At 35.1% G+C, this 25,585-nt stretch overlaps 1 protein-coding gene across 5 annotated transcripts; it reads right to left on the bottom strand.

Annotated features, from left to right (window-relative positions):
• Positions 1-251: 251 nt before the first annotated feature.
• Positions 252-19,217, bottom strand: gtpbp8 (GTP binding protein 8). 5 transcript variants are annotated; one of them, XM_042494021.2, is made up of 9 exons: positions 19,065-19,217; positions 18,540-18,740; positions 17,715-17,868; positions 15,616-15,714; positions 13,853-13,983; positions 12,030-12,129; positions 7,714-7,832; positions 3,506-3,602; positions 252-1,274 (listed from the first exon to the last, which is right to left on the bottom strand). In XM_042494021.2, exons 2-8 carry the CDS (start codon positions 18,707-18,709, stop codon positions 3,512-3,514), a joined length of 864 nt encoding a protein of 287 aa, XP_042349955.2. In that variant the 5' UTR covers positions 18,710-18,740; positions 19,065-19,217; the 3' UTR covers positions 252-1,274; positions 3,506-3,511. The 5 variants fall into 5 exon arrangements, with proteins under 5 accessions (XP_042349955.2, XP_042349954.2, XP_087938987.1 ...); XM_042494020.2 differs by having other exon boundaries at positions 252-3,602; XM_088082861.1 differs by having other exon boundaries at positions 252-3,602; positions 18,540-18,752; positions 19,065-19,198.
• Positions 19,218-25,585: the final 6,368 nt, after the last annotated feature.

Genomic DNA, 25,585 nt, shown 5'->3' with positions numbered 1-25,585 from the left:
ACATTTTTGGGAAACAGTCCTGCTGACTAACAAAAGGAATGGGAGAAAAAAAATTGAGATATGATACAATAAGATTCACCTGACCCCTTATCCACGAGCTTCTATAAAAACTTTACAACTGCACATTTGCTGATTTGCTGCACACTTTCAGCCCTCTGCCTCCCTCACTCTTTATGGACTGAAGGGTTTCCATCGTATCCATGTCCAAGTGTTGTTTTAACCACTGCACTACAAAGCACTGACTAAACCAGTTTTTAATCAGTTGTGAAACTTTAATATTTAATTTTCAAAGAAGTCGTTAACACACATTAAAAAGACTTTGTTAAAAATAAACCTTTGAAACCCGACCAAATTGGCTTGATTTCTTGTAATAACTTGGGAAGACAGCAATGAGCAATAAAAGAAGAAATAACCCAAGATCAAGCAAGAGATTACAAAGAAGTATAAGAAAATTACCTACAAATTATTAAAAAAAATATTAAGAAAAATAAAAGCAAAAAATAAAATAGAATTAATTAAATGAAACAAAAGAGAAAAGAAACAACAGCAAAAAACAAACAAAACAAAACAAAAATGACCTGGATAAAGTGCTTAACATTTTGAATAATTTTGTAATTTAATTTTAGATATGTGAGAAAGAAATTAGTAAAAAGTACAAGAAAATTAGCCTACCTGAAATTTAGTTTAAAAAAAGACAGTTTAAAAAACAACAACACAGAAGTGACCTGGAAAATGTGCTTTAAAATCATAATAAATGTTACTTAACTTTATGTAACTATTAAAACTATCAATCTAGTTTTTCCCCAAGCATTCTTCTTTTTCCCCTCTCTTAGAGATTTTTCCATTGCTTTTAAAAAATATATCTTTTAAATATACTAATTTCCTGCAATTTGTGAAAGATTTATTACCAAGTTGCTCATTGCCTTTTTTGCCCTATGTTTTTTGACAAAAATCACACCAATTTGCTCCGAGTTCAGAGGTTTAAATACACGTGAAGTGATGTAATTTCAAAATGCCCTTGACTTACTGTTATTATTGTCAGTTACATTAAAAGTTACACATCTTAGTAAAGTAAGAATAATTGTGTAAAGTGATCATTATGGCGAGTCATGGTGAAAAGCAAGTAATGTATGCAGAATAATTTCTCTCAAACAAAAAAATTTGTGTTTTACAATTGTGTTGTAAAAATCCTTCCCAAAGTTATGTAAACCAATAAAACAGGGAAAGGTTTTACGCTTTTATAGGTTCTCTGAAGTGGATCATCTGGACACCAACTGTGGAAAATAACCATATTCCTTTAACAGTTCACAAAATTCACAGTGTTCACTGCATGTTTTCAAGATAGCAAAAAGTAGAAGTGCACAAGACATTTCCTTGATTATAGAATATTTTAACCATTTGAAACCTGGAGTGACATCACTTTTCTTGTGCTGCTTTCAGGTGCCTTTCACAAGCATTTAAACCTTTGAACCTAGAGGAAATTGATTCTTTTTTTTTTTTCAAAAAATATGTGGAAAAGGCAATGGGAATCTTGGTTAGAAATATTCTACAAATTCCAAGAAATTAACACATTAAGTAAATTAATAAAAAAATATTTAAAATGTCTTGGGAAGAAAAAAAAAGGCAAGGGAAAGCTATATTAATAATTAGCATAATTACATAATAATGATGTTACAGAATTACTTTAATTTTTAAGCACAGGTCACTTCCTTGTTTGTTTATTTTTTTCAACTTCCTTACTCTTTTTTTTTCTTTTACTAATTTTCAGGTGATTGTCTTGTTCTTCTGACTAGTTTCTTGCTAATTTGGATCTTTTCTTCTTTTGTAGCTTATTGCCTTTGTTCTGTGTTTTTTAAAGAAATCAAGTTATGAAAACTAACATCACTAAGTATGATATTTTTTTACTTTGATGGCGCTATAGATAAAGGACCCATCTTCTGGGGTGTTCAGCGGCATATAAAACAAAAAACAGCTCCTTGTAAAATATTAAAAGTAGTATTGTAGTTCTAAAAAAAATACAAACAAAAGAAGCCCTTCTGTTTCTGACATGCCAGAGAAAATCCACTTATTTTTCACATTTTTAAGTAGGCTTAAAATTTTGGCTTATGTTCTTTTTTAATTAATTTATTTTTATTTATTTTTAACCGAGCAGGAATTACATTCTGCCTTAAATGTGCTCATGAAGGAATATTGCAACAAGGCTCGAACACATTAGGCATGTTAATAAAACCTGCATTAGACTATAGAGTCTCATATCTGTGGCTAAATGTACAGCACTGATTTCTTTTTTCTTGTTTTAACTGCTTTTTCATACAATTAAAAAATAAAATAAAATGAAATGAAAGAAATAAGATGAAATGAAAAATAAAATACAATAAAACAAAAATAAAATACAATAAAACATAAATAAAATAAAATAAATGTGATAACATTTAATTTAATTTAATTTAATTTAATTTAATTTAATTTAATAAGGTCAGTTAGAAAAAGTCTGATTCTAAAAATGAAACGCTTGAAAACCCTTTCAGACTATTTTTTAATCATTTCCACTAGTAGGTGGATAAAAGATAGAACATGGTTACAAAACAATACAATATATACTGAGTATTTATTATGAGGCTCCAACTAATGATTATTTTCATTACCGATACATTTGCAGAATAGTTTCTCCATTTACCCTTTGTAACCTGAGCAAAGTGGCTTGACCACTTTCAAATACATGGAAAGATAATGAGCAAAGAAAAAAGAAATGACCCAAAAATTACAAAGAAATTAGAAGAAGTACATAAAAACAACCTGAAAATTAGTTGAAAAAAGAAAAGAAAGTTTAAAAAAAACAAGGCAAACATAATTTCAAAAAAAGCTTGAAAATTATATTAATTCTGCATCATTTGTAGTAATTTTGATAAAGATAAAGTTCTTCTCTTTCCCCCTGGATGGCAAAATAAACAAATAAAAAATATTAATAATTTTCTAAATCTACACAATTCCTTCAATTTGTTGAACATTTCTTATCAAGTTGCCCATTGCCTTTTTACCGCATTGTGTTTAAAAGAAATCGCACCAATTTCTCAGAGGTCTTGCTCAGAGGTTTAAGTGTTGTGAAAGGTTTCAAAAGGTTAAGAAAATAACAAAATATGCAAGTTATAATTCTCCCCAGCTCAAGGAAATGAAGGAATGTGTTCACTGATTGCATGAAATTTAAGGGGGAACTATGCGTTATTATTGTGCATGACTAAACTATACCATCAAGGGAAATCTAAATGCTGCAGCATGCTCTGTTGATTTAGGAGTTGTAGTTTAAATCACAGGATAATAGAAGCAGAGTAATGAAAGTGCTTTCAGGCAATATTGTAAAAATATCTTGTAATGCGTCACTTATAATAAAAGCACAATCGGCCAAACAAACAAAGATGTGTTTTATATTTTATTACAAAATAAAAGCCTCTGAAGCAGTAGATTTAGCTTAACAAATCTCAGTTCCAACCAGTAAGGCAACACTGACCTCTGATCAGATTTGAGAGGAGTCAGCTAGCCGGATGTGTCCTGTAACATGAGTGATGAAGCACCTCAGGAGGTAGATCCCCCAAAAGTGGATGGAGCTGTTATAGAGAGATAGATAGAAAGAAAGAAAGAAAGAAAGAAAGAGAGAGAGAGAGAGAGACAGACAGACAGACAGACAGAGACAGTCAGACTAAGTCCGTTTAAATTATTATAAAGCGGCAAATCATAGCTAAAGTTATGTCAAATCATTTCATATAGAGCAGGTTTTGGCACCAAATTCTGCAATTTATTTACAGAAACCCAACAGTTCTCCTCATGAGCCAACACTGGGTGATTGCAGCAAGGAATCTATGGGGGACTGGAACTGCCAATATAAATATAAAAAAATAAATAAATAAATTTAAAAAATTCCAAGAATGCTGATATTTATTTAATTTCCCATTTAATTCATTCACACCCAATTTACTCATTTTCATATTTATTTGATTATTTATTTATGTATTTCTTTCCATTTTGCATGCAAATTCCCTCATGTATTTAATTTCCTATTTTATTCTCCATTTTACATATTTATTTATTCATTTTTAAATTCATTTATTTATTTTTGTTTAAGTAAATTTACCTATTTGCTTCCCTCTCCATTATGTCCTCAAACATATTTACCTGTTTTTTTCCTTTTCCACCTACACTTCCAAATGCATTTCCACCTCATTACACAAACAAGGGGGGCTGGCCGATGTGCAATGGGGTGTCAACTTTTCACCTACTGTGATTTCTTTGTTTTACATATTGTAGTTGGTCTCCTTGAGGTTAATTTTATCACTGTTGTTGTTTTGCAATCCAAAACGAAAATCTGACTTTAGAGTTTTTGTAACACCTGCTCATTTCAAGTCCAAATTAAAGTTGGATATTCAATGTCATGTTAGGACTGTTTTTAATCTAAATTTTTTAATTGTGAAATATGGTGATAACAGAAAGGTTTTATGTATGTACTGTATGTATGTATGTATGTATGTATGTGTGTATATATATATATATATATATATATATATATATATATATATATATATATATATGTATATATATTAGGTTTGTTTTTACTTTACTTTTTAAAAGAATTTTATGAATTGCTTTCCTTTATGTTAACCCTTATAAACCTGAACAAATTAGCCTGATTTCCTTAAAAACAAGCGAAAAAAGGCTACAGGCAATTATACAAGGAAGGGCCCAAAAATGAGCAAGAAACAAGAAATAAATAAATAAAAAAAAAAATAATAATAATAATAATACAATTATCAGAATTATAAATATAGTTTTCTGAAACTTTTTGCCCAATTCTTTTGTTATATCTGATAATCCCCCCAACAAATTTTCATATCCTTTTGTTAATTTTATTTTCATTTGCAGGACATTTCAAGTTGCTCATTATATTTTTTTCTCACATTTTAGATTTAAATTGAACCATTTTCCTCAGGTGTCAACAATGACTAAAGTGCTTATGAAAGGTGTTTAAATGGAGCAAAAGAAAACTGACATCGATTTAGGTATTAAAGGATTAAATGTCCTAAATAAACCTTAATTGGCATAATAAAAATAATAATAAAAAGCCCTTCACAAAAAGCAGGTTGTGGGCGTTCAGCAAACTGCATTAGTGAGCGATGTACAACTACTGCTGTTACACCTGAGACGTTACGTAAGTGTTTAGTGTTATTCAAGGTTTCCTGGGAGTTTTTGACCTCGAGTAGCACCATGGAGCCATGCATTGTCCTTTTTCTTTAATGCACAAGGATGCACTCATGCACAGACACAAGTGAAGTGATACACGCTGTTGGATTCAAAAGAATCAGCTATTTCAATGTATTACGTAAAAGTGACAAGTTTTTGAGACCACAGATATACACACACACAATGTGTTTAGTGAATAACACTGAGCTTAAACAGAACTTTTCCCTTTGAATTAAGTTTAATACTGGATGAAAAACACCAAATATACAACCAATTAAAGCTGCAAGCAGCAGTGAACGGGCCCTCGCACCCCTGAACAAGTCCTAGTGTCCCTATCGTTAATTTTAGTGAAAGTCGGAAAAGTTTGAGCTGAATGTGGTCAATCTGTAAGGGGATGCACCTAAAAATCATGTGACTTCCCGTTTCCAATAGGTGGCGGTATGCAGTCAAATGAGCCAAGCAGATGTGCAGGTCAGGACTCTCATCAAACATGAGAAATTTGGAGCAGATTGGACAATGTCTGACTGAGTTACTACAACTTCCTGTTTCATGGTGAAATATCGAAGTTGAAAACGTAGCTACACCCACATGGTATCGACAAAAACTCTGAAATTGAAAAGCTTTTGATGTCACATGATCTTTCATTTCAGTGAAAGTTGGAACAAGCATCAGAGGGTTTCAATGCTTCAGTTAGATATTTCATGTGGGCTAATACTTCCTGCGGCCACAGGGTGGCGCTAGAGACCACACAAAATGTAAGTCATCTTGGTTTACATATTTTGTACACCAAACCATGTAAATGTCATCTAAATGAAAGTATAGTTGTGTTCAGAGACAAACTTCCTTTTGCCAGTTGGTGGCGCTGTGAGTATCATACTCAATTGACAATTTGATGTGTTCAGGGCTGCACCTTGATCACACCGCTAAAATTTAGGATCAATTGGTTGATGCAAAGTGACGTTATAACAACTTCCTGTTTGGCAGTGAAGACCATGTTGCCATGGCAACGATGTTCATGAAAAAACTTTGAAATTACAAGGAGGAATCATCAAGGTCTCAAAGCTTTTCTTACCAAGTTTGAGCTTAATGTGGACAACCTGTAAGGAGGTGCACATCAAAATATAAAACATATAACTCCCTCTCTCCAGTAGGCGGCGCTATGATCATAACTCAATAGAGCAATGCAGATGTGTTCAGTTCGGGATTCTTGTCAAGCATGAGAAGGCAGATCGGATGATGTTTGGCTGAGTTACAACAACTTCCTGTTTCATGGTGAAACATCAAAGTTGGAAACCAATTGGGTGAAATCTGTAGGAGATATACATCAAAGAAGAACACGTGATTTTCATGCCATTTCCTGTCGCCAGTAGGAGGCGCTATAAGAAATGGTTATCATGTAGATGTGTTCAGGATGGGACTGTCATCAAAGCTGTGAAGTTTGGAGCAGATTGAAGCATGTCCCTCGGAGTTACTACATCCTGTTTACTTCCTGTTTCATGGCAAGACATGGAAGCGTTTGGCCCAATAACTGCCACACGATGTAACAAAAACTCACGATTTTGATAGCTTTTGATGTCTGACTCCTTCTGAGAAGATGTTTTAATTTTGAAGTCAATCAGATTAAATCTGTAGGAGAAGATGTAAAAAAACAAGACCCCTGAAAATGGCTAAAAACAGGTCAAAATTGCAACTTCAAATCAAGATGGCCGACCTGTGAGGTTTGCCGTATGGGTCCAGGAGACTTTTTTTTTTCGTCTTGGGGTGTTACATGTGCCTACCAATTTTGGTTAATGTAGGTGAAAGCAGAGGTGGAGGCTGTTTCATACAAATGTAGTGGGGGGCGCTCCTGAGCCATTTTATAAAATTATAGAGACGATTATGAAGATTATAAAGACCCTTAAAAATCTTTCACCAGATCTGATAAAGCTGCAAAGTTTCATGAGTTTTTGAGTATGATAAAGCCCCCAAAAGGCAATTCATTTATAGGAAGAAGAATAACAATAATTCCTTATTATCCCGCCTCCACCCACCCACCCCACCACACACACACACACACACACACAGACACACACACACACACAGACACACAGTAATGTGATTTTAAAAAAATGTTTCCTCGACATTTTATTTTCCCTAGTTATAATAATAATAATAATAATAACTCCCAGCTAATTATCAGGTTATTTCTTGATCAAGGGCTTTTTTACAAATTCTTTTTACAATTTATTTTATTCATTTCTTGCAAAGTTGCTCATAATGTTTTTTTTTCTCCATGTTGTCAAAAGAAATCAAACCAATTTTCTTTCCGGTTTCACAGGTTTAAATGCTTGTATAATAGTTGTGTGGACACGTATGGAGTTCTATGGCACAGTAGAGTGCGATACATCACGCTTTGGGGACATCAACAATACCTTTTTATTTGTGGAGTTTATGATAAAAAACCGGCTTCGTTCTTCCAGCAGTCACACAGAAAGTGTGCCTCACCTGACCAGGAATGGCTGAGGGAAGCAGCTCTTCGTGTGTGTCATTACCACGTCCTGAAGCTTCAGCAGGTTGGTCAGCAGCACTCCCTGCCCACATTTGTCAATCTTTGTCACCAAAATCTGCACAACGAAAGGTTTAGCACATTATACACATAATCCGACTCCCAAAAGATGTTGACATTTTAAAGAACATAGCAAACAGATACAAATTATGATGCATATTCTCATTATTCACTAATCAACTAATCCACAGCTACGAATGCTGCACCATGCAAACTTTTAAGAAATATATGAGTAACAGCAGTTTTCAAACTTGTCAAGGCTCGCAAATGTGTTATTTCTGCTCCCACTCATTCCAAAAGTTGCAGTGTAGGAACTCTGAGCTCTTTTCTAAGTTGGTATTAGTGAATGCTGAAAAGGAATGAATTGGTAAAAACTGTTCTCGTCTTGTTGGAGAAGAATTTATTATTCAAAATCTGACAGGATTTTGGCAATAAATGGAGGGCTAAAACAACTTTGCAATTCCTTAGAAAAAATAATTGACTGATTTCTTCCAAGAGCACAGGAAGAAGGTTCAGAGCTATGAAAAAAGAAATGTCCCAAAAAAATAAACTAGTAAAATACAACAAAAAAACCCAAAGAAAATTACCTGAAAAAATGTAAAAAATAAAGTAATAAATATTTTTTAAGGTAAAAGAAAAAGACCTGGAAAAAATGCTTACAAAAGAATAATAATTCTGAAACAGAATTTAAAAAAATTAAATACAGCTTTATTTTTATTTTGCCCTAGAAATTTTTAATTTTTTTAAAAAAAAATAATCTACTAAAAGTATTGCTGCCTTACAAAAAAAGCGACAACATTTCTTACCAAGTTGCCCTTAACCTTTCGTCCTGTGTTTTTGGAAAAAAAGCATGAATTTGCTCGACATTCAGAGGTTTACATACTTTAAAAAAAACTTGCAAAAATTCAATTTAAATTAAATAAAATTTCTTATTCTCTTTAAAAATGGGGACATTTTGCTGATAAAATGAACAGGTGGTTGGTTTTATCAGGCCTTCACATAGTTTATATAATCTGAATTTTTTTAGAAAATGTAATTTAATGTGTGAGGAAATATTTTGATATTAAGGAGAATGTGGGCCAGCAATAAACATTCAATAAATGTTTGCTACTTTAGATTTTAGATTTTTGTCCCTGTTAGCGATCAGATCAAACATCCCTCCTACACTCACCACGTTAGAACTCACTGAGCTGCTGTTAATCTCGAACTGAATCTGATCTGATATCAACAACATCAACAACGTTCTAAAGTCTAAATTTGGGTTTGAAAGTGACCTCCTCAGCTCATGTCTTTATTCTTCCTTCGCCTTTCAGCTCGAGGACTTCATCTTTGTTAGGAGCTGCTCTGTCACAGCCTTAATAATGGCCAAAGAGTTTAATAACCTGAGAGTATGAATAATTGACTGCGGGGTGCGTCCAGAGTGGGGGCGCTTCATTATAACGTGTCAGCGGTGGCATTTCAGAGAGGACAGCAGTTTTTAAATAGCTGAGTGAGAACGTTCAGCATTAATTCAGTGTGGACATAATGAGGAGGATTTGGAAGACGAATGAGGACAATGTGAAATGGAGAAGCTGGATAGCGTTATGTAGAGAAAAAATGTGTTTCCTGCAGGAACAATATGCAATCTGCTGTTTTTCAAGCAAATATTTCAGCAAACAGCAGTGGCCAAATAATTTCACGTGTTCCTGCGCACCTGTTTCAATGGTTTCTTTTCTCCACAGCTTTCATAATTTAACCCGTTTGGCTTGCTTTAATATTACATACACTTGTATCGCTCTGTGCACAAAATGCATTGTTGAAAATCATGCTTTAATAAAACATTATACATTAATACTATTTGCTACTTTTATTTTTTAATATTTTAACCAACAGCTGTCCTAATCATTAATATTAAAAACAACACAAAAACAGGAATTATTTTCAGTATTACATGTGAAGCAGATTTTTCTTAATATTAAGCCAGGGATATGTCAGTGATGAGCAGCAACATTGATTTTTAGACATTATTGTTTTTTGTTTAGTGTCAAATACTCACACTCATACCTCTCCGTACACAAAACAAGCTTTTCAAAATCAGGCTAAAAAAATATTATACCTTATTATTTTCCACTTTTACTGAGTAAATTTCTTTTTAGCCATTATCAGTACTAATCACGAATATCAAATATTAATTAATTTTCAAAATTTTAACCCTTTAAATACCAGGTTTTTGTCAGGATGCCACTATGTTTTAGCTAAAAAAAACACACACACAAAAATGAATTATTTTCAACATACTACATGCCAATTAGATTTTTTTTGGTGATGCTGACAGCCTGGGATATGTCAATGATTAGCAGCACCATCGATTATGACAGTGCACCTAGTGGAAATAGCATGTATTTTCTCCATATGCTAAATATGGTTAAAATGATGTTATCATGTGGAAAATAGTCAAAATGACAAATTCAAGGTAAAAGTCCAGAATTACACCCTGAAATAATACAATGCATGAATTGTTTTGCTTTGATGACTGTAAAATGTCAGTTTGAATGGGTTTCAGTGGTGCATGCTTTGCACTTAACAGTCTGAATGTAACTATTTCGTTTCCACAGTGTATTTTAGATTTATTGTAGGAGCTGAGCTGGAACTTCAGTGATTAAACAGAAATACACAATCTTGCCAATTTTTTTGCCATATGCATGATCACAGACAAAATGATCAAAAAATGACAAATGAAAAGCATGTAAAATACGCCAAACAGTCACTCAAGGGTTAATCTGCTTGTTTTTGAGCTGGGTTGAGGTTTGTGTGTTCTGTGTTTGTGGTGCAGTTTTTCAGGTTACAGGCAGGTACTGTGTGTTCCCATAATCTGGGCTTTATAGCTTGTAACACACGTGTAACAACATGTCACACACCAAATTGCTATCTGATAAGAGATTGTAAAAGAAAAAAAAAAACAACATAAAAGAGGATGTATTTATGAAGGTTTGAGGACCTTTACTGGCCGTGACTGAGAGGATGACTTAAGTAAGGGGATCGCTTTCCTAATATTGTTTAACATTACTTAGATATAATAATAGACGTATCATAAAACATTTGGCTACTTTCATTTCATTGTTATTATTATTTCAATATTAATTCTGTTTTTTTTCTATGATGTGATCTCGTGACATAAGTTTTGTTTGCTTGTCTAGTTTCTATCGACATGACAAGTGCTTTTAATATTTGAGAGTCTAGACGATGAGCATTGTCAGGTTGCCTTTGAGTTAGTGGTTTTTTGAGGAAAAAAATACTCTGTACAAAAGTGTGATATGATATGGATGCTATATGATGCTGTATAAATATCTTTTTGTACAAATAAAACATAAAAAAACCCTAAAAAAACATCTGTGTGTATCGTCTGTATCGTCTGTGTGCTTCTGATGCAGCATTCATCCAAAGTTTCAGGCCCAGGACATACTGCCTGCATGAGCAGCACTTGACGAATACCTGGCTGAGCTGCTGCAGCTTGCACGCTCACTGACGCCGTTGTTGCTGTGGTGCTGCTGCAGAGCTGCCTTCTGCCATGAGTACTGTATTTCTATAATTAGAAGCCAATACGTCACTAATTTCGAAAGCCGTGCAGCCACTGTACTGTCACCACCACGGTCCTGCAAATATTTCACAGTAACAACTGAAGGGATTCTGTCAAAGTAAACATTGTCAGAGGGCTTTTATTTTGAAACAGAAACCGGAAAGGTTAACTAAAACATATATTTGTATTTCTTCATGTCTGTGATAAAAACATTGAAAGTGTCATAAAAGGTATAACGGTATAATGTGAGACCATTTTCCACCATTTTTTATTTTAGCTGAAAACTGCGTACGTCACGCTGGAAAAAAAATGTTCGATGTTCTGCAGCTGAGCGTGGCAGTGTGGCTCTGACCTGTGAAGACCAAAATAAAAAACAACAGGTTCCACAATGCACCTGTACAGCTCACACAGGCAGTGTGTCCTCGGCAGTAGGGCTGCATTAACCATCAGTTTCAGAATCCATCTATCTGACAATTAAATTTGTCATTAACAGATTCATTGTTTGGAATGCATAATGTCAAATCACTGTATATATAATATTAGAATCTCTAAAAGTTTCCTTTAGTTTTCTCCATATACTCTGCTTTCCGGCTGAGATCTTAAAAGTAAAAGTCTATTTTTGGCAATCTTTTACAAATTATTAGACATGATTTTACCATTTATTGAGAAAGTGTGTGTGTGTGTGTGTGTGTTTCCTACCACATATGGACATCTGAGCTCCTCACACATCTCCAGGGCGATCAGGTCAGTCTTCTGCAGACCCACACTGCCGTCGACCAGCAGGAACGTCCTCACCAGACTGTCGTGCATAAAGACACGTTAGATAGAAACAAAAAGCAAATTATGGATAGCACTGATGAGAAGACTCCCACCATCATAAAAAAAACAAAAGCAAACACAATACAACTCTCTGCTGCTAGATGAGATAGATAGGATGAACGGTGCAGCACCAGGGGTCGACAGATTATCAGCCTGGCTGATTACTGGGGGCGATATTTAGCATTTTACAGATTTTATTTTTATAGTCATCGAAAAAAATTAATAAAAAGGTGTAAAGAAAGTGTCAGCATGGGAGGAGCTTTTACTTTGTAAAACCTCAGGGAGCTATTTTGGTTTATGAATTTTTATTTAAATTTTCACTTGACTTTAACAAAACGTTGTTGGAATCTTGCTATGATGCTGAAAGTTTCAGTTTTGATTAAACATTTGCTAAAGGCATTTAAACAAAGTTTTGTGTTGGAGTTCGTTATATTCCAAATTCTAAATATTGACAGAAAGATTTTTCATTTTTCGATCGGTTATTGGTCTCATTAACTACTAATATTCAGTATCAATATCGGCCCTGAAAGAACAGTACTGGTCAGTCCTTATACAGGACATGTTATGTTTGATGGAGGAGGCCCCCAACTTAGCTAGAAATATATGATTTTTTTTCTACATGACTGATGGAAGTTAGTGGCAGGAAAGGGTTAAGAAACATTAAAGAGGTGCAAGTGTTTTTTTTTTTGGTTACTTCTCTGTAATGTTACTGTTGATTTTGATGTTTTTAATTAAACCCATCTTTGACTGCCCTGATATTCATATGTTGTGATGTTGACAGCAGTTATTGGTTGATGAAAACCTGCAAGTTGTGTCAAAAAATAAGGAAACACAATTATTCAAAATAATTAAAAAAAAATTCAAACTGAAAGGTTTCCCAACATAGATCTCCAGGCACAGAGCAGCTGTCTCAGATCATTTTTGTGCTACATGATTCATTTTCTTTCCCAAAATTCTCAAAACACAAATTCTACCACACAGTGCAGCGGTTACACAGCACCACCTTGTGGACAAAGTCATAATATTTTATTAAAAGCAAACTCAAGACCTTCCTTTTTAGTTTGGCTTTCAGTCAAACTTTATTTACTTTATTATCTATTTCCGTATTTATACATTTTAGTCTGTTTCACAGTTTTACTATTTCCTATATCATTTTAAAATTTAACATATTCATTTATTATTTTACTGTGTGCACATATTTTATTTACCTCTTATTCACAGTTTGAGTATTTTAATTATTCATCTTTTTATTATTACTTTTACCATTTTATTTATTTATTTATTTTGATCTTTCTGTTTATAGGTTTGATCCTGCCACTGCTGTGTCCTCACTTTTGGTAGCATTTCCTCAGTCCCTGGTTTCAAGCACTGTTTTTACAGGTACAGGACATCTACAGGTAGCACAATCCTGAGGGAGCCAGTCAGCTAATATTACGGAGTCCTGAAATAAACTAAGTCAGATCCCAGCAGAACTTACTTTATTTCCACACTGATCCCTCCCAGCCTTTTGCAGCGCAGTCTGAGTGATATGATACTTCACCTTTTTGTATTCACTGCCAGACAGATGGTTAATGAGAGTCTTCCTTTGGTCCTCCACACATCAGTCACATGAGTGTAAAGGTTATTTATTCTCTGTGTTTGTGCTGACACTCTGTGACTCTGCTCTTCATCCCCCAGGTGGCTGACTAAAGTAAATGTCTTACTTTTTCCTCGTGTACAGATACGGCTCCACCATATCCACAAAGTCTTTGGGCGCTCTGTGTCCGTAGCCGGGCATGTCAACGATGGTGAACGCTTTGCCAACTCTGAAAAAATTCATCTTCTTTGTGTGACCCTGAGGAGGAAAAACAAAGAAAGACAAAAAAACTGTTATCATTTTATTCTGCTCAGCTGTGTGAACAGTGTTCCACTTTTAATGTCATTATTTCTGTTTTCAACACTGCATCTAAGATAATTTTTGGGGAAACAATGAACAGCAGCACCTCATTGCATCTCACCTGTAAAAGGCTTAAAATTAGTGCATATTCCCTGGGTGTTGTATTTCCATCAATGCTGATCAGAGCGCATGAATACCTGTGACTACTGCAGAGTCATTTTATGTGAATCGTGATTGTAACCTTTCTGAAAACATTACAGAGTCAGATATTAGAGGATGTTCGTAGGTTTTTTGTGCAGTAGGAAAGGGACTTCAGTATAAAGGCTGTGTTAACATACCCAAGTTCCTCAGCCACTTAATCTGCAAGCATATTGCAAGATTACTTTAACCCTCAGGGACTGTTTGGTGCATTTTACATACTTTTCATTCATCATTTTTTGATAATTCTGGCTATGTTCATGCATATGGCACAATTTTTGGCAAAATTGTGTATTTTTGTTAAATCTTGGAATTTCCAGCTCAGCTCTTACAAAAAGTCTAAAATACACTGTGGAAACTAAATAGTTACATCCTGTTAAATGCAAAAAATGCTCTGTTGAAACCCATTCAAACTGCAATGTTTGATCCCACAGCCATCAAAGTGTAAAAACATGCATTGTATTATTTTTGGGTGTCATTCTGGGCTTTAGCCTTGAATTTGTCATTTTAACCATTTTCCACCTAATGACATCTTTATTTATGTATTTATCTATTTTTTTAACCATATTTGGCATGTGGAGAAATTATATGCTATTTCGACTAGGTGCACTGTCACAATTAATGCTGCTGCTAATCACTGACATATTCAAGGCTGAGATCATCAAAAACAAGAACAAAACAAAAAAAAAATTTGACATGTAGTGGATTTTTTTCCCATCTAAAAACTTAGCGGCATCATAACAAAAACCTGACATTTAGAGGGTTAAAATTCTGAAGAATAATAAATATTTGTGAATATTTATGATTAGGACTGATATTGAATAAAAAAAAACTTATAAATAAAAATGTTATAATAAAAATGATAAAATATTATAAAATGTATAATATCTTTTAGAGCCTGATTTTTAAAAAGCGCATTCTGTGTGCAGAGTGGTATGAGTGTGAATATTTAAGACAATACAAAAAAATTCTAATGTATATAAATCAATACTGCTGCTAATTGTTGACATATCCCTGGCTGTTATAATAATAATATTTTTTTAAATGTACTTAACATGAAGTATATTGAAAATAATTCTTTTTTTGTGGGTTTTTTTTAAACCACAGTGGCATCACAACAAAAACCTGGCCTTTAAAGGGTTAAAATTCTGAAAAATAATAAATATTTAATATTTATAATTAGGACTGATTCTGGTTAAAAAAAACTACTACTACTGAAAGTAGTAAATAATGTAAATGTATAATGTGTTTTAAAACTTGATTTTGAAAAGCTCATTTAGTGTGCAGAGCAATATGTGTGTGATATTAAAGCGGGCCCTAAGGGTTAAATAAACTATACATGCCAGACCTTTAAACTCAAACTAATACTGTACGCGGGTTAAGACTACTCACTGGAGTTTTGGAGACTCGGACCTCTATCTCGGGAGTCAGTGAGAAGAGAGCTTTGATGAGGGACGACTTGCCCACGTTGCTTCTGCCGATGAAACACACCTGAAAAAAAGGTTTGGAAACACTGTGTTGAATTCTAAGCTATGTGTTAATGCTCCTGACAGGAATTCAATGATCTCTGTGAGTTTGTGCTGAAGTATTTTCCTCTTCCTCCTTCTTTATTCAATGAATATTTGAACCTGCATTCCTGATCTGACCGTTTCGGGCTGCTGCGGCTGGCTGCTACCATTTTGTCACTGCGGCACCAACGACCGCAGAGTCCCACCGGACATGACATCGGATCATCCGTCTCTTAGACAAGACAGATGGATGGAGGCTTCTGCTGCCAGTAAAGCTACGAATACATCATCGTTTGACAGAGCGGAGAGTGGTAACTAACTCGGCATGCCAAAGACTCCCCGCTGTCTGTCAACACAATGTTCCATTCTGAGCCCTCCGGTGAACACTGCTGTCCATGAGGTTATAAATCTGCTCATTTATTATCAACTGTCAACTCGGGCTTAATTATGGATGAGGCTGCAGGAGGGTAAAGAGACATTACGATACATTTTTTAACATACTGAGTTTCCACAGTTTGGGTCGAGGAAGGGCAATGTGAGCAACCAGAAGTTTAAAAGTTGAACAAACTTAATCCTGACCGCTGTGGTGTTTCCGGCGGGGGGGGGGGGACTTCCAGCCTTCTTAACGACAGCAGGGCATTAAAAAATAAATAAAATTAAAAAATAAGCTGTAGTCCGATGTCTGGACTGGAAAAAAGGACTACAGCAAGTTGAAAAAGTTTGAGACTTGCCAGTCTGACAGTAAAAGAAAATAACTACATTTTGTGGCACCCTAATTCTCTGGAAAATATCTGAAGAAACTGGGAAGAAAGAATCACATTTGTCTTAAATAATAAGAGCAGCAATAATTAAACAAAGAAAAGAAATAAAAGAATTTACTCAATTAAATGGAAAGATCTTGCGAATGCCATATATGAAATGGAGAAGATTACTATGAGAATTACAAATTAAATACATATATCTGAAGAAAGATGGGACAAAGTGATTAAATACATAAAATAAAGAATGTTTTTCTTTTTTTTCTACATTTGTCTCACCTGCTCACTTAGTTTTTACTGTAACATAAAATTACTTGATTTATCAACTTATTAATTTTGAATGATTCGTGAACTTTCAGTGATTTATTTATTCATCCAGTAATTTTTTTCTTTAATGTTTCTTCTTCTTCTGTCTTTCTCCCTTTTTGTACATGCATATATAATGTCTGTGATTACATTTTCTGTATGTCATTGGTTTTCTTCATTTAAATTAAAAAATTCTAAAACAATAAAAAAATAAAAAATCCAGTCTGACAGTCATAACATCCACAAAGAGTTCTGCTCATTTATTTAAAAAGAACTTGAATACTACCCTATTTCCATATAATTAATATAAGTATAAGTATTAATAATAAGTCTTTTATTTCCGGAATAACAGCCAAACACATGCTTTGTTAGGTCACAGCGACCGTTGACCACCAAAATCTAACCACGCCATCACTGAGTTTGACGTTTGTGCCAAATTTAAGGGAATTCCTTCAAGGCATTTCTTACTGCGTTCACAAGGATGAGACAAAAGCAAGATCACAGTGACCTTTGACCATCAAAATTTAATCAGTTCATCATTGAGTCCGAGTGGACGTTTGTGCCAAATTAAAAAAAAAACCTACACCAAGGTGTTCTTGAGATGTCACTTTCACAAGAAAGAGAAAGACAGGTCAAGGTGACCATAACCTTTGACCTATGACACTTTTTCCAGCAAATTTTTAAGTAATTTTCTTGTTTGTTTATGTTTTTTCATATTTGGGGGTGATTTGGGGGTAATTTTCTGTAACTTTTCCACTAATTTTTTTAGCCATGTCTTCTTAAGAGGCTTATTACATTCTCCCCATGTTTCTGAAGGAAATAAAACAGATTTGCTCCAGCCTTTTTGTTCTGTATTTCATAAGGTGTAAAAAAGAAATTGCACAAGGTGTTATCAGTGTGACTGAGGCTGCCCACTGACCTCTGGAGGTTTCATTGCAGGTATATGCTCCATCCTCTCTGCAGAGACGTGGTAATCAATCTTATGAGATGGAGAAGATACGAAGAACTTTTCTGCTTTCACCATGTCTTCTAAACTGGGATGGAAGAGCTGGAACGGTGTCCTGTCCACTGACCTGAAAATAGCATCAAAACAAGGGACCAAACAATATGAATCAGGATATGAAAATAAAATCAACAAAAAAACATGTCTGTATTTACTAAGTAGTGTAGCTTTTTTGAATAACAGGTTTACATTCCATCACATTATAAATCTAACATTTAAATAACTGAAAGTCATTAATCGCGATCCAAAGTGTTTCACGTGTAATAGTTGAAGATAATCATGACCTGTTTCCATTAAACACATTTTATATTTGCAATTTCAATTTGCACAGTTTGAGGGTTAGTGGAAACCTGCCTATTGTCTCACTCTCTCTCTCCAAACTGTTATTGCAGATGGATGCATGAAAGAAAATATGTGCAGAATGGGAGTATTACACTCAACCAACAGCAGGGAAGGCTGTCTGCACAAAGACAGCATCAGCATGGGAGGAACTATTACTTTGTAAAACCTCAGGGAGCTTTATCTCATTTTTTAATATAAATTTTCACTTGACTTTATTAAGAAAAAAAAAATTAAAAAGTAGCTAAATGCATATCAGTTCCAAATGTCGCTTTTTGGTCTCAATAACTACTAATAATCTGTATCAGTATCGGCCCTGAACAAACAATATCTGCTGACTCCTGCTTCAGACAAAATAAAAACATGCAGCCCATAAAGGCTGGTCAAACCTTTTAGACTTACCTGTCCAGGTGGACCTCCAGCTCACTGAAGGGGTACAGGAAGCTCTGGGCTTTCTTTGGGGGAAGCATTTTGACTTTCTGAAGAGAGGCCAGTTTGTGGACACTCCTACAGGAGACACAGCCAACCTGAGTCCCAGGCTGAAGCCTCAGGGACAGCCGGAGACAAAACATGGTCCTCTGCAGACTTCAGCGCTGCCTGCAGCTGAGAAAAGGACTGTGTGAGTGTCACTCTCAACTTTCACTCTTAACTTTGATGCAAATGACTTATGATGCTCGAAAAATTTAAAAGGTCAGGAGTCACACTGAAAAAGCTAATGTTAAAGGCATGTTTCACACTGAATATGCTGACTTCAAGATGTTTTATTAAAGAGTATCACACACCTATGAAAACGTACTTATTGCCTACCTAAAACTTGAAATTTGGCTGTAAACCTGATTTTGTCAAGTTGGAAAAACATAAGCATCACATGTAACGTTGGCAGTTCTGATGTGTTTGAAATGAACGACGTTTAATTTCACTACTTACCTTAATTCCAATGACTTAATGTTTGAAAATGACATAATATAGTCTTCCTCGGCTGCAAATGAAGGTTATTCTCTGCTAACATGCCTGATCCTCCGTAAACTGTGTTCACTGTCCTCCATGTTGTGTGCAGCGCTTAAATGAGTCCCGCTGAAACAACTTCCGTTTGCTAAGGATTCCGCTTTTTTGTTATTTTATTAAAAAAAAGAAGTATTCTGTCAGTTATTTGACACGCTTACATATATTCATTAAATTGACTCAAATAAAGTACAAATAAATGATGTTGTGATATACACTTGGTCATGACTAGCAAGACGAAACAAAGGCTTTTATAGGGATTTGTTATTATTATTATTATTATTATTATTATTATTATTATTATTATTATTATCATCATCATGATTATATAAAACAATATTAATAATTAAAAATAGTACATTTATTATTATAAATGGTTGTAGTAGTAGAAGTAGTATAATAATAAGAATAAGAATATAATTAAAACAATGTTATTATTATTATTATTATTATTATTATTATTATTATTATTATTATTATTATTATTATTATCAGTAGTAGTGGTAGAAGGTGTTGAAGCAGCAGTAGTACTTTTTCTGTTTTAATTTTTTTTTTATAATATTACTTCTACTACTACTACTACAACTATTAACTAGTAATGTTTTATTAATTTTATTAGCAGTAGCAGTAGTAGTAGTCTAGTAGCAGCCATAGCTGTAGTAGAAGCAGTGGCAGCAGTAATAGCAGAAGTAGTAGTAGTAGTAGTAGTAGTAGTAGTAGTAGCCTAGTGGTAGCAGTATTAGTAGTAGTAGTAATGGCAGTACTAGTAGTAGCAGTAGTAGTAGTAGTAATGGCAGTAGTAGTAGCAGTAGCAGTAGCAGTAGCAGTAGTAGTTGTTGTAGCTGTAGTCGTAGCAGTAGTAGCTGTATTTTTTTGTATTTTATTATTTTATGTGTTTTAATACTGTAAGAAAAACTTTTAGAAGAAAGTACTCCCACTTTCTGCTTTCACTTATAGATTTTCACAACTGCGTTCTGTTGCAGACATCTGGAATTATACAATCCTTCAGGCTAATAATGATGTACTACAAATTCATAGAATCCCCCCTCTGCCTCTGCTTAATTTCAAACTTTAGAAACGAAGCAAAAAGGAAAAGCAGTGCACTTCTTGGGTGATTACCCCGAAAACCCCATTTTTAGTTTTGACAGTTTGGGAGAGCTCAAGACGTAAGATGCACTTCATTATCTAAAATATTTTGGGCATACTTTGTTACATCCCGTTTCTCTCAAGTTCATGCATAAGTGTGGCACCTTTAGATCCAGACAATGAGATGAGATCCCGAGGAGGCTAAAACAAGGGTGCTGCAATGACATCTCTATCCCTGCGCTATTCTAATATTGTATGTGGCATTGGGACATAATTAACGAGCATGAATCCTCTTTTAGATTCAGCAGCATTCCTCACATTGATGCATGGCTGGTGAAACACACAGAAACATTCCTGCTCTCGGGTGGAAAGCGTCTCCTCTCCGCAGGGAAAGGTACAGTTGGAGCTGTCACATACATCCTCCATCACCTTCTTGGTGGGGATTATTGAGGATTATAATACTGACGTTTATGTGGAGCAAGCCAAAGAAATGTCTTCATAAATTTGGTTATAGGAGGTGGCAGTGATAAGAGCGACTCCGGGCTCCTCTCCCACTCTGCATTCTTTCACTCCGAGTCTCCCGGTGGGAAATGGAGTTTCATCAATAGGCGAGTGGAGGTCAGGTTTCAGTGCTTCATGAACACAACGTGGTTTCTTCTCACAGCCGTTATTCTCAACATCTCCTCCATGAGAGATCACTTTTAAAATTTATCCACTTTTGATGAATAGTTAGCAATTTTTATTTGAAAGGTGGAACATTTGTCAGAGTTTGGGGATCTCACCTTTCAATGAGTTAAGTACTGACATTACAATATACTCTTTCAAAGCAATACAGCTAAAAATTAACCAACTTTAAAGCATGTTGTTAAAAGTATGCCAAAATACATGTCTAAAATGTAAGATTAAAGTACATCTTAATAAATGTTAAGTACAAATGACTTGAAAATATGCACACTTTTCACAAGTACACAAAATTACTACTTTAACTTTAGGCACCATTATACTTGTACAAGAGTACACTAAAATAAAGCTTCAAATGAACCAACTTTAAAGTATATAGTAAGAATGCCAAAAGTACATTTCTAAAACAGTAAGATTTAAGTGCATTTTAGTAAACAAAGTAGTATACTACTATTTACTTTAAATATGTGTACTTTTTAAGTACTTATTAGTTAAGCACTGAAATAAAGATTAAACAAGCTTAATAAAGTACACTTTTAGTAAGTCAATTCCACACACTTTAAATAAAGTAAACTTAAATCAAACTTTAACCCTTTCATGCCTGAGCAAATTAGTTCAACTTCTTTCAAAAACAAGGGATTAGGGCTAAATGTCCCAAAAAATTGCAAGAAAATATCAAAAAGTAACAAAAAAATTACCTGAACATGAGCAAAAGATAGAGAGAGAGAGAAAAAAAGAAAGAAAATCACCCCAAGGAAGTGCTTAATTTTTTTCTGTAACATAATTAAATAATAATAATTATTATAATTATAATAATAAAAGCTATTTTTAGATCTTTTCCTTGTCAACTTTTGCATTTTGCAGTTTGCAGGAAATTTTTTGCAAAGTTGCTCATTATGTTTTGTTTGTTTTTCATGGGTTTTTAAAGCTATCAGACCAATTTTCTCAGACGTTTAATGCAAGTGAAAGGTGTCTAAACACATTGCAAGAAAACTGATGTCAAGCCAGGTGTTAAAAGGTAAATAAGTATATAAAAGTATATATAAATAGTATATGAAAAAGGACTTGAAAATAAGATATTATTGTATGCTAACTTACCTCCATAGGTTTTTAGTACGTCAAAAAGTATTTTACCATGTTTTCGAAAGAAATCACACCAATTTCTTCATAGTTCAAAGGATTAAATAATTGTGAAAGGTATCTTAAAGCAGCACAAGAATAGTAATATCACTACAGGTTTCAAAGAATTAAAGTAAAATTCAGTGGAAGACACATTGTATTACACACGACTTGAAAATAAGTATACTCTTTTATTCTCACTTATTTTTAAAACTGTCAGCATGTACAATTTACAATATACTCAAAATAAAGTAAGTTTTTTATAAGTACACTAACAAGCACTTAAAGTATTACAGAATCAGTATACTTATTTTTAGTACATTCAAGTTCTACTTCATGACATTTATTTAGAAGTACATCTTTCAAAAGTGTACTTTAATTATTCTTTGAATTAAGCTTTAAAAAGTGAAAGTGCACTCTTTATAACTTTGGTGTACTTAGATTATATTTCTAAAAACATAAATGTATACTCCTTTTTGTCCCGGCTTCCAGTAACCTCCTCATACAGCAGTTTGCTGACCCCTCTCTCTCCACATGGTGGCAGTGCAGACTGCAGAAAGCAGTGCTCTGCAGTCACGCTGACATGTTAAATATCTCGCCTTCGCCACCTTGTGCCAATCCTCCCTCTGCTCCATCTGGCTTTTTACAACCTGATGTGATTCATAGTATGCTCACTGAACAAATTAATTCACACATATCCAATTACAGCTCTCATATTCTGCCTGTCCTTTTGCAGTGGAGTCTTTTATTATCATGTGCCATGTGCTAATGCCGCCGCCTTTTTCATTCATCACCCCATTTAAGAGAATATAGATTTCATATGAATCGAGTGCCTTATTAAACGAGGAAATTAAATATGTAACTGATTTATTCTCTCAGTCACTGCCTGTCTTTCTTGCTCCGTTATTACATGTGTGTCTTGTGCATCGTTAAATAAGTATTACACGTGTTCAGCAGTTAATTAAATACCTGCAGCTGAAATAAGAATTAAAGAAGAGTTTCCTGCTCCTTGGATTATTTAAAGGGAAGGTTCAGATTTTTTAAGTGGGTTTGTATGGGTTACTTATCCATAGTAAGTGTATTACCTACAGTTGATGGCAGCCGGCACACCCCCAGTTTGGAGAAGCAGGCCATAGTCCGATACTGGAAGCTAAGCAATGTACTGCTGTGGATGGGGGCCAGCAACAAAACGTGTTTTAGCCAACTAAAAAAGTTCAAACTAAATAAATCAGTATCAGTTTAAGTGTATGCCATATGTAGAATATTTTCACCACTTCACCTTAATGTCAGACAGCGATTTCCAATGGCAAAATTACATAACCCTCCTCCAAGCCAGACTCCATTGAGAAAAACTGATTTAAAACAGCTGAACCTAGGAGCTGCTGGTCTATCCGTAAGTTAGTCTGTGTTACTGTGTGACTTTGGTGTTTAAAAGGATTAGTTCAGATTCACCAAAGTCATACAATAACACAAACTAATGAACTGATTTAAGTAACAGTGGATCATCAGCTCCGAGTTCATTGTGCTAAAAATTATTGTTTTTCTCACTGGAGTCTGGTGGCATTGATGAAAGCATAGATGGGGATCTGAAGCAGTAACAGCCTCTCCAGGCTATCTATAGCTTATCCGTAGTGAGTGAATAACATACAGTTAATGGTGGTTGGCACACCACAAGTTTGGAGAAGCAGGCTGAAATCTGACACTAAACCTTAGATGTGCAATTTGTGGTTGATGTTGTTGTACAATGTATATTTTTATACAGAATCTGAATGGAGGTTTAGCACTCCAGGTCATTGTATTGTTTGCTTTTGACTTTTTATGTTTATTTTCAGATAATTTTCAAATTTTTGGCCCATTTCTTGTAAAGTTAAGTTACTCATTTCCTTCTTCAAGACAATTAAAAAAATGCTCAATTTGCTCAGGTTTCAAAGGGTTAAAAGCTATTTGAATTATTTTAACATTTCATTTTAAGTAAAATGAAACAAGGAAGAATCACCACCATGGATACCTAATAGGGTGCCTAATGGGTGTACGTTTTTAGCCGTCAGCCATTTGTACGGCTTTTAGCACAACAGAACTCTGAACAAACCTTTAAACCTCACAGAACCACACTTCAGCAGGGTTTTTAAGAGGCACTTGTGTGGGAAACAAGACAGTGAGGGATATATGGCGGCAGAAGGGACAGATAAATGATAGAAGGAACACAGAGGAGGAGGGGATGAGAGGGAGAGAGAGGTGTGGGGCAGCCACGGGTGCTCTCATGATCTCCATCACCCCATCCTTCACCGTGAGCCAGAGGATCAAATGCCAGACCAATCAATCGTCCACCAAACAGACATCTATAGCACGGGACATGATGGCATTTACCTCCACAGGGTGCATATCAATAAAATAAAAAAAAGATATCATAAAAAATTGATTGTTCCCAAACAACCTGCCCACCTACACCATCGGGCCAGCCTCTCGCCATCATCATTTGTTCTTTGGCTCCTCACTCGCTGCCTGTCCCTGTCTTCTGTTTGTCTCTCAGCTTTTTTGCCTCTCTGTCTGTTGCAATTCTTTCATTGTGCCTGATTGATGTCCAAGGTTTCGTAGGGTTTCCAGGCACCATTCAGCAGCGACTGAGAGGCAATGCGGTCTTTTTGACAATGTAACGTCAGGAAAAAGTCCAGCTGCAACACCGAGCAGCCACCCACAAACACCCACGCACTCACACCGGTGGTGCTCTAATCTGACGCTGAATTATCACAGAGCATGACCTGCATGACCTTTTCAGACCCATTAAACCGTTCATTAGCATGTCAACCAGCGAGGCCGATCCCAGCCGCCCCCTACCCCGCATCCAATACCTCCCGCCGCGGCGTGACAGGGGCACAATGGGACGCGCGCCAGCAGAATACCAAAAGCCAAATACCAAAGCTTTTGTTTGTGCGGGAGGATGAAGTACAGAGAAGTTTATCAAGTCATGAGGTCAAACCATCAATACACCTCATACAAACACACACACACACAGCTGTCACATACACTCGCCTCAAGGGCAAAAAGACAGCTAGAGATTAACAGGGGTTGTATTTGTTCTGTCTTCCCATCTGGCCGTGCTGAAAGCTGTCAAGACATCCTCCATCTACCAGTGGTCAGAGGGTGGAGAAAAGGACATCTTTATGTCCAGGAGAAAGGACTGTGGCCTTGAATCATATCCAGTCTTGCTGGCATTTCCACTCTAAATACTCTCTCTAGTTAGGTTTCAATCAGCACAAATTTCAGCGAAATTTTCAAAAATCAGCAAGGGTGAATGCATATTTACGTGCTTTCCGGGCCTTTTTCCATTTCAAAGTTGTCAAATACTGACACTTTTGCACTTTTTGCCAAAAGCCACCTTTCGCCAGGTTTCGCCACCACATGATACGGCGCTGGATGGCGTCAGGTTGAAATGCTGCCAGTAACAACAGGCTTGTTCAAGCCTTGCCAGTCCTGTGCAGAATCGATCACTGGTGATTGATGAGCAATGCATGCCGGTTGGATTTGTGTGCGAGCTTATTCTGACTCGCTCTGACATCATG

The sequence above is a fragment of the Plectropomus leopardus genome, chromosome 10 (assembly GCF_026936395.1).
Source record: "Plectropomus leopardus strain MGB_pleo_1.0 chromosome 10, ASM2693639v1, whole genome shotgun sequence".
Classification (NCBI taxonomy): domain Eukaryota; kingdom Metazoa; phylum Chordata; class Actinopteri; order Perciformes; family Serranidae; genus Plectropomus; species Plectropomus leopardus.
The sequence above is the reverse complement of the archived record's forward strand: the minus strand, read 5'-3'. Positions and strand labels throughout refer to the sequence as shown.